This window comes from Euleptes europaea, chromosome 2, assembly GCF_029931775.1.
Source record: "Euleptes europaea isolate rEulEur1 chromosome 2, rEulEur1.hap1, whole genome shotgun sequence".
In the NCBI taxonomy this organism is placed as follows: domain Eukaryota; kingdom Metazoa; phylum Chordata; class Lepidosauria; order Squamata; family Sphaerodactylidae; genus Euleptes; species Euleptes europaea.
In genome coordinates, this window is record NC_079313.1 from 137037411 (window position 1) to 137047428 (window position 10018).

The 10018-nt window shown below is 49.8% G+C and overlaps 1 protein-coding gene across 1 annotated transcript; it reads right to left on the reverse strand.

The window, feature by feature from the left end:
- Positions 1 to 183: 183 nt before the first annotated feature.
- On the reverse strand, positions 184 to 9684 carry SDCBP2 (syndecan binding protein 2). The gene is made up of 8 exons (XM_056844920.1): positions 9631 to 9684; positions 9071 to 9198; positions 6753 to 6858; positions 6240 to 6401; positions 5004 to 5179; positions 4233 to 4404; positions 2786 to 2877; positions 184 to 238 (listed from the first exon to the last, which is right to left on the reverse strand). The coding sequence occupies exons 1-8, from the start codon at positions 9682 to 9684 to the stop codon at positions 184 to 186; spliced, it is 945 nt and encodes a 314-aa protein (XP_056700898.1).
- Positions 9685 to 10018: the final 334 nt, after the last annotated feature.

Genomic DNA, 10018 nt, shown 5'->3' on the forward strand with positions numbered 1-10018 from the left:
TCTATCAAGGTCAATACTGTCTTCTTAGCAAGGGATCAATAAAAGCATTAAGGAATTGGTTTGGTCTCTCTACGCCTCTAAATATTCTCTGAAGAGAAGCACCAGTTCTTGAAGTCATTCTTGTGGTGTCTGTGGTGTTTCGCGCCATGAGAGAGGAGCTGTGTGTGAAAACCTTGTACAGTTTTAAACATCAGGGACTGAGTGATCCATAGATGCTTTCACAAGTCCTGGAGAAAGCCTTAAAAGAGGAAGAAAGAGAGAGAGAGAGAGAGAGAGAATCAGACCTAGGTTTGCAAAGTAAAACAACACAGCCTTACAAAGGTGATGGAAGAACCAGTTTTTGTACCATTTGCCTGCCTGATCACCTGCAGCCAACAACTGCTCACCAGTGGCGAGCAGGCAAATGGATGTTCCATTATGTGGAATGATGCACAAAGCAGGTCACAGCATTGCCTAATCCAGGGGTCCAAAACCTTTTTGAGCTTACGAGACTGATGCAATTCTGACACAGTGTGGTGGGGGTGGCCACAAAATGACGGTCATAAAATGGCTGCTGCAGGAGGCGGAGCCAGCTACAAAATGGCTGCCCCAGCTGACCTTCAGTCACGCAGTGAAGACGATCCTTGTGCTGCGGTGGCAGCTGCTGCCAAAGCAACTTCTTAAAAAAAAAAAATCTGCACAGCCAGTCAAACCTCCAGCGGCTACTCAGAAGCCCCACAAGGCAAACGCTGCACCTGGCCCTGTCCACTTTCTAAAAACACTGGGCAGGTGCCAGAAAAGGTGTCGACGGGCAGCCATGGGCATCATTTTGGGGGCCTCTGGCCTAATTGATCATTCACCTCCACAAAAAGCCTGAGAGATTCCTTTGGCTTGGGAGGCTTGGGAGGGCAGAGGCGAAAGACGGCGAAGATTTCGACACCACCGCTTCAGAGACATACTCAGCACAAAGTACTAGCCTTCACAGGTTATCAGGGTTCACGTATAAAGCAGCAGGTAGGGAGGTTGGATTTTAGCATCGAAAGGAGACCTACGTGCTTGACCCTGATTCCTGTGCTGTTCATCTTCCTTCACTATCATAGAATCATAGAGTTGGAAGGGACCACCAGTGTCATCTAGTCCATGCACAATGCAGCCCTGCACAATGCAGGAAATTAACAGCTACCTCCCCCCACATCCCCAGTGACCCCAACCCTCCCCCCGCCATGCAGGATCCCACAATCAAAGCACTCCCGACAGATGGCCATCTAGCCTCTGCTTAAAGACCTCCAAAGATGGGGACTCCACCACCCTCCGAGGCAGGGCATTCCACCATCGAACAGCCCTCACCGCCAGGAAGTTCTTCCTAGTGTTTAGGTGGAATCGCTTTTCTCTTAGTTTAAATCCATTACTCCATATTCTAGTCTCTGGAACAACAGAGAACAGGCTAGTTCCCTCATCAACATGACATCCCTTCAAATATTTAAGCATGGCTATCATGTCACCCCTTAACCTTCACTTCTCCAGACTAACCAAACCCAGCTCCTTAAGTCTCTCCTCATAGGGCATGGATTCCAGACCTCTGACCACTCTGGTCGCCCTCCTCTGGACACGCTCCAACTTGTCCACATCCTTCTGAAACTGGAGCCCAAAACTGGACACAGTATTCCAAGGGAGGTCTGACCAATGCAGAATACAGTGGTAGTATTACTTCCCTTGATCTAGACACAATACTCCTATTGATGCAGCCCAGAATTGCATTGGCCTTCTTAGCCGCCTTCTTAGCTGCCAGGAGGAGAAGATTTTCCAGGAAAGTTTCCAGAATGCCACTGGCAACTAAGAGCAAACCAAACCCCAGCTGTGGATCCAGCCATGATATGGGGGAAACAGCCTCCAGGTACTAGCCAACCTCCAGGTACTAGCTGGAGATCTCCCGCTAATACAGCTGAGCTCCAGGTGACAGAGATCAGTTCCCCTAGAGAAAGTGGCCGCTTTGGCAATTGGACTCTATGGCATTGATGTCCCCCTCCCCAAACTCCACCCTCCTCAGGCTCCGTCCCCCCCCCCAAATTTCCAGGTATTTCCCAACCCAGAGCTGGCAACCCTACCTCCACTGCCACTGCTGGCCAGGTCGGAGCCAAGCCTGGATCCCACCTGGCTGGCTGCAGTGGCAGGGGAGACGTTGATAAATGAAATGACACCTGCCATCACTGTTGGCTGGGCATGAGGCAAACAGGCCCCACTCAGTGCGCTGTGCTTGCTCCTGTGTAAATAGCCCAATCTACCCCTGTATTCAGGCCTTTTTTTCCAAGCCAGGCCATGCAAAAAGGTTCTAAGGACAACAGACCAAGAGGAGGGGGGGGGATGGTCCAGACATTAGAGCCGGAGAGACCTGCTCAGCCATAAAACCTTGGCAGATGAATTTGTCCCACTCACTCTGCCAGCAGAACCTACCTCGCAGGGTTGTTGTGAGGATAAAACCGAAGGAAAAAGAGTCTTACAAGCCACCCTGGGCAACTTGGAGGAATGAATAAGATGAAACATGAGGTTTCCGAAGCTCGGTATTCGGGCTTGGGAACAAAAGACGCTATTTTCTGACGCGAGGAAATAGCTCCGTTTGCCAAGCCTGATTCCAAATCGAGCTGGGAGAATCTACCTCCCATGACTTCGGCTCAATCCAGGAGGGTTCTTCCAACCCGATAAAAAGGAGCAAGGCTAGTAACTTGACCAGTGAGAGTTGAACTAGGAGCTGGCCTGCTCGAACACATGCTCATCTGTTGTGCTGTGCCGGTTCTCTCGGGATGCTTACTTTTTGACCATGTGCTCATAGATCACCGCAGGGATGATGGTGATGGTGACAATGTCACCGGCGTTGGCCAGGATATCCGTGATGTCCCGGTCCTGGACGAAGGAGAGAACAAGAGGTTACTTGCTGCACACAGAAAAGAGCAAGTGAGTCCAGTAGTGCCTTAAAGACAAACACAATTTCTGGCAGGGTATGAGCTGTGGCTCATGAGAGCGCCTACCCTGCCAGAAATTTTGTTAGCCTTCACGGTGCTGCTGGACTCTCTTGCTCTACTCACTGCACGGGCACAGAGATTTTCAGAGCTGCAATTCCGCAGCACAATTTTGTAGCACATAAAAACTCTGGCCCAAATCCTACAAATCTGCTCTGCTGACAGCAGAAGTTTCCCTTGCACAGCTCGCTTCTATAACTAACTTTTAACTCACTACGAAACTGCTTTAGAAAAGCTCCATAACTACATAACCAAATCCATCAACATCCTGGCCACAATAAGGCTTTTCAGATTTGTTCTCATGCATAGGGTTACCAGCCTCCAGGTGGGTGGGGTTGCCAACCTCCAGGTGGCACCTGGAGATCTTCCACTATTGCAATTGATGTCCACACTACATAGTTCCCCTGGAGGAAATGACTGCTCTGGAAAGTGGACTCTATGGCATTATATCCTGCAGAGGTCCCTCCCCTCCCCATGCCCCATATCCAAAATCTCCAGGTCAGCTGGCAACCCTAAGGCGGGGCCCGTGTAGCCATGTTAGTCTGTAGTAGCAGAACAAAATTTGAATGTGGTGGGAACTAAAGAGACAAATGGAATTTTCCCAGGTATAAGCTTTCACAAATAAAGCTTGTTTAATCAGATAGTTAAACTGTTAAATTGTGGAACTCCCTGCCCCAGGATGTGGAGATGGCTGCCAACCTGGAAGGCTTTAAGAGGGCAGTGGACATGTTCAGGGAGGAGAGGGCCAGCCATGGCTACTAGTCAAAAAGGATACTAGTCATGATGCATCCCTATTCTCTCTAGTATCAGAGGAGCATGCCTATTATTTTGGGTGCGGTGGAACACAGGCAGGATGGTGCTGTTGCAGTCGTCTTGTTTGTGGCTTCCTAGAGGCACCTGGTTGGCCCCTGTGTGAACAGACTGCTAGACTTGATGGGCCTGGGTCTGATCCAGGGGGGCCTTTCTTATGTTCTTATACCAGATGGGGCCTGGCATTCCCCTGGAATTACAACTGCTCTCCAGACTACAGAGACCTGGAGGAAACAGTAACTTTGGAAGGTGGACTCTGAGAAAAGGAAGTTCTAGAATGGTTACAGAGGGTGGATACTCCAGGACTTTATAGTATACCAACACACAAGTTTCTAGTCCCTAAGACTTGGAAAGATTTCTTTACCCTGAATGAGTTTGTCCCTTCACCACCCACCTACCACAACCACCCTCGCTGGGCTAGTTCCTCACCCTGAGGCCAATGACGTTCTGGCCGTTGACCTCGCAGATGTAGTGGTTGGTGAGGAGCCCGTTGCGAGCCGCAGAGCTGCCTCTGACGATCGAGGCGATCAGCCCTTTCTTGACCACAAAGCCCACGTGGCCGGTGCTGTCCTTGTGCAAGGTCACCGTGCGCTGGAAAGGCCTGAATGGGACAAGGAGAATGAGTGGAAGAGGCCAGAAAGAGATGGACAGACGCTTCGCCACACGTTTCTGCCAACCATTTATGCTTTTTCCTCGTGATGTAGTGGTTAAGAGCAGTGGACTCCTTTCTTTCACATCTCCTAACTGCCTGGTACTTTACAACTGGAGATGCCAGAGACGTTCTACCTCTGAGCCACAGCCTCTCCCAAACAATAGTCCTAAAAGCGGAGGATGCTTCAGAAACACACCTGTCTGCCAGTGTGACACCTTAACTTCTAGCATTCTACCCCGATTCAGAAAATAGAAAAAGAAAATATCAGCCTTCCTGAGGATCTCTTAGCCAGCAGTTGTACCTCGCAGAGGACATGAAAAGCCCTGGGGAGGGCAGCAAGCCACGTAGGGAACAGAAGCAGTTGACCGGGAAGACAATATTGTTAGAGAGGCTAATGCAAAGCATGCAAGAAAAAGCAGTCTGCAATTCACTTCCAGCATTCCCAGGGCACTGCAAGGGTTCCTCGTCCGTTACGAAGGGCGGCCATGTGGGATGAGGGAGGGGTCAGCAGCCCCATAGATGGTTTGGCCCCCTGCCCCGATTCTCACCTGTCTCGAACAACCATGACGATTTTCTCCGGGGAGGCCTTCTTCAGGGCCTTCTTTGCCCGGTCTGTGCTCCATCCGGCGCAGTCCTTCCCGTCGATTTGGAGGACCTGATCCCCAAAGCGCAGCCCCACCAGAGCTGCCGGAGAGTTGGCCTTGACCAGTTGGACAAACATCCCCTGAGGAAGAAGACGAGATTGCTTGTGAGAAGAAACCTCATGCTGAATTTGTAACACAAGCCCTAGGATGCTAGTAGTAGGGTTACCAGGTCCCTCTTCGCCGCTGGCTGGAGGTTTTTGGGGCGGAGCCTGAGGAGGATGGGGTTTGGGGAGGGGAGGGACTTCAATGCCATAGAGTCCAATGGCCAAATCGGCCATTTTTTCCAGGAGAACTGATCTCTGTCGGCTGGTGATCAGTTGTAATAGTGGGAGATCTCCAGCTACCACCTGGAGGTTGGCAACCCTAGTGGTGGCTGGAGATGGCCCGCTATTACAACTGATCTCCAGCCAATAGACATCAGTTCCCCTGGAGAAAATGGCTGCTTTGGCAGTTGGACTCTATGGCATTGAAGTCCCTCCCCTGGCAACCCTAGCCACCACCTGGAGGTTGCAGCAAGAGAATGACCAGCAAACAGACTCAATAATATACACTCAATATATATACAAAAAAATTTTTTAAGAAACTATGTAACCACTATATAACAACTATGTGTAAAAAAAAAACCAACACCTATAATCCAAAAAAGTGAAACTATACAAACAACCCAAATAATAAAAACTTCAAAGTCAATTTGAAGTATAAATGGCACTTGGTCCAATATCTTAGATTTAAACACTTTTCAATAGCCACTTCGAGGGCTGTAGATAAACCATGTCTTCTTGTCCAGAAGAATTTTTTGGATGTCTCAGAAAGAGCCAGGAAAATTTGCAGATATGCAGGGAACGTTTTCCGGATAGCTTTAAACGTTTTCACCAGTAGGTGGCTTCATCAGCCTTCTATCAAACTCAAAGTACTTGAAGCCATAGTTTTCTTTCTCAAAGCTTTTTCTTAGAATTTTTTTGTGTGTGTATATATTGAGTGTATATTATTGAGCCTATTTGCTAGTCATTCTCTTGCTATTTCCTATACAGCATAGGTGTTTTTCGTTGTTGCCAGACCACCTAGAGGTTGGCAAACCTACTGGAGACCCGAGTCTTGCAAACATTCTTTCTTCCAAAGGAGCTTCGCCCCCAAACCCACCTTGTCAATGCTTCTCAGCCGCAGTCCCGTCTTCCCTCGCTCATCCTTGCAGAGGTGGATCTCCCGCAGTCCTGGCTTGATCTCTGCCCGACGCATCCCCAGGTTGTTTCCTGTCACGGGGGCGGCCATCCCGCCATGCACCGGAACAGCTGGGACCACGGCCTGCCCAAGAAGCCACAGTTAGAGAGAAAGAGACAAAGACCAACATTCAACCCAGCTCAGGGTTGCCAACTCCAGGCTGGGCAATACGTGGAAATTTCGGGCTGGAATTAAGTACCTTAAGGTCACGAACAAATATACATAAGGGCCAAAATTAATACTAAGTACAAACGATGTTTGGCAATTATATATAATAAATTTATTACTTACTTACAAATAGACACAAAATAACAACCAGACAATTAGACCAAAACTAATTCAGGTTTCCTGAAAAAAATCGGGCCCGAAATTTAAAGAATATATATATATATTTTTGCACACACCCCAGTCGCCACTTGTAAAGAGAATACATACATTGCTGCCTGCTGGGACAAGCGCCAGGTTTTTCTGGACCTCCTCGCTGGAAAGGGAGAGCCCCATATAATCATTGAGTTCTGAAAGGTTGGGGTACAACACTGGGAGGTCTGAAAAGAAGTGGAGAGAGAAGCATTAATTTGGAGGGCAGAGAAAGCATGCGCATAGATGTGAAAAGCCCAAGGGAGCACAGTGTGCCCAGCTCGGTACAGTGGCCCAGAGATGCACAAAAAAAGGTAGTCTCCAGACCTCATGGGTGTAGATGTTCATCACCCCACTGATGGTCACTTCATGGGATAGCACAGCTAACTCAGTGAACCATCTCAGCTGGTATCTTCAGAGCTTAGAAGCTAGGCAGGGTCAGCCCTGGTTAGTACTTGGATGGGAGACCACGAAGCAATTCCAGGGTTGCTACGCACAGCCAGGCAATGGCAAACTACCTTTGCTTGTCTCTGCCCTGATCTGGATGGCCCAGGCTAGCCCAAACTTGTCAGATCTCAAAAGCTAAGCAGGGTCAGCCCTGGTTAGTGCTTGGGATGGGAGAATACTGAGGAAGTCCAGGTTTGGTATGCAGAAGAAGGCAGGGGCAAACCACCTCAATTGGTCAGCTCTAATCGGGATGGCCCAGGCTAGCCTAATTTCATCAGATATCACATGAACACATAAAGCTGCCTTGTACTGAATCAGGCCCTTGTTCCATCAAAGTCAGTATTGTCTACTCAGACCGGCAGCAGCTCTCCAGGGTCTCAGGCAGAGTCTTTCACACCACCTACTTGCCTAGTCCCTTTAACTGGAGATGCTGGGGATTGAATCTGGGACCTTCTGCATGCCAAGCAGATGCTCTACCACTGAGCCACAGCCCTCCCCTCAAATCAGAAGCTAAGCAGGGTCGGCGCTGGTTAATACTTGGATGGGAGACCACTGAGGAAGTCCAGGGTTGCTCTGCAGAGGCTTGCAATGGCAAACTACCTCTGTTTGTCTCTGCCCTGACCTGCATGACCCAGGCTAGCCCAATCTTAAAAGCTAAACAGGGTTGGCCCTGGTTAGTACTTGGACGGGAGACCGCCAAGGAGGTCCAGGGTCACGATGTAGAGACAAGCAATGGCAAACCATCTCTGAATGTCTCTTGCTTTGAAAACCCTAAAGGATCGCCACAAGTCTGCTGCAACTTGACAGCCCCTCCCACCCCCAGAGCTTTCATATCATTCAAGGCCAACTCAAACCCCACTCAAGGGGACAGTTCACACATTCAGCTGAGAGCGATCCTCCAGAGCCAAGAGATCCCGTTCTGACATGCATCCAGAGGTGAATCGGTATCATAATATTTACAAAAAATAGTCACCTGATAATTTGTGGGGAACTGACCATTGAAATACATTGCACGTGAAGTGACTGACCGTTCCTAGTTTCATCAGTGGTGTTGGATCAGTCAAGACTCATTCACACATGCAAGGTTACCTCATTGAGGCAATAGTCAACACGCATGTGTGAATCAGCTCTGGATGCCATCTCAAAGCTAGTCGGATCTCATCCAGGACACTGCCTCCTGTTCTGGATGCCAAGCTTGAAGAAGGATGTAGACAAAACTGAACATCTTCAGATGAGGGAAAAGGCGATGGTCGGCGAGTGGAAAAGCAAGAGCAACCCCCTTCTTTGGTGGGTACCACCTCAAACTCTGGAACCGAGCTACGCTTGCTCGTTTTCAATAATCAGGACTAGGGTTGCCAACCTCCAGGTGGTGATTGGTGTTCTCTTGCTCTTATAACTGATCTCCAGGCAACAGAGCTCAGTTCACCTGAAGAAAATGACCACTTTGGAAGGTGGACTCTATGGCATTATACCCCACTGAAGTCCCTCCCGTCCCCAAACCCTGCCCTCCTCAGGCTCCACCCCCAAAATCTCCAGGTATTTCCCAACCCAGAGCTGGCAACCCTAACCAGGACAGACTTTGGAAGCCAGGAATACCCCACCACACATCAGCTCTCGCTTCAACCTAGGATTGCTAACTTTCCACTTGGGAAATTCCTGAAGATTTGGGGGTGGAGCCTGGGGAGGGCAAGGTTTGAGGAGGGGAGGGACCTCAACAGGGTACAAAGCCATAGAGTCCCCCCACCTCCAAGGGAGCCATTTTCTCTAGGGGAACTGATCTCTGTTGTTTGGAAATCTGTTGTACTTCTGGGCAGTCTTCAGGCCCCACCTGTAAATTGGCAACTCCACCTCAAGCCCATTCTTAGCCTCTTAAGGCTAAGGTGCAGAATACTGTCTCGGAAGAATTACCATCTGTTTTGGAGGGCTCGGCCGCCTCTTCCAGAGAGGTTGCAGCTGCTGGAACTGAAGCGGAAACCAAAGCAGGAGCTGGAGCTGAAGATGGGGGTGGAGGCAGAACGGAGAACGGAGCTGGAACCGGAGCCGAGACCAGCACCGGAGGGGCCATGTTGGCCTGGGCCTAAAATGACAGGAGGGACCATAAAATTGGTGCAGATCCCTGAACACAGAACTGAACCCATGAACACATGAAGCTGCCTTCTATTGAATCAGACCACTGGTCCATCAGTAGGGTTGCCAACATCGAGGTGGTGGCTGGAGATCTCCCGCTATTACAACTGACCTCTAGGTGATAGAAATCAGTTCCCCTGGAGAAAATGGCTGCTTTGGCAGTTGGACTCTATGGCATTGAAGTCCCTCCCCTCCCCAAACCCCGCCCTCCCCGGGTTCCGCCCCAAAAATCTCCAGATATTTCCCAACCTGGAACAGACAACCCTATCCATCTAGGTCAGTATTGTCTACCCAGACCAGCAGCTGCTCTCCAGAGTCTCATTTCCCAACCTGGAGCTGGCAACCCTAACATCCATACATATATAAGAGGGAAGGTCCACACCTTCAGGACTTGGTCCACCCTCAGGTCCTCGAGTGATGGGTACAAGGTTGCCATGGTCACCGTTTCCACAAGATTCACCTGTAAAAGCGCAGAGGATGGTGTTTAAGGTGGGGCTGTAAGAACATAAGAACATCAAAACGGCCCTGCTGGATCAGACGAGGGGTCCATCCATTCCAGCATCCTATCTCACACAGTGGCCAACCAGATGCTCCAGAGGGCCAACAGACAGGGCATAGAGGTTGAGACCTTCACAATAACATCAGAAGAGCCCTGCTGGATCAGACCAGCGGTCCATCGAGTCCAGCATCCTGTCTCACACAGTGCCCTGCCAGTTCCTCTGGAGGTCCAGTAACAGGGCACAGAGTCCGAGGCCTTCCCCTGATGTTGC

Bases quoted from the DNA above. Each gene is read 5' to 3' on its own strand.
- SDCBP2 (XM_056844920.1), bottom strand. From the start codon at position 9,684: ATGGCAACCTTGTACCCATCACTCGAGGACCTGAGGGTGGACCAAGTC. The intron at 6,859-9,070 runs AACCTCTCTGGA...CTTTTCAGACCT, and splicing joins GCTTCAGTTCCAGCAGCTGC to CCCAGTGTTGTACCCCAACC. The intron at 4,405-5,003 runs GTGAGAATCGGG...TGTCCCATTCAG, and splicing joins GTCATGGTTGTTCGAGACAG to GCCTTTCCAGCGCACGGTGA.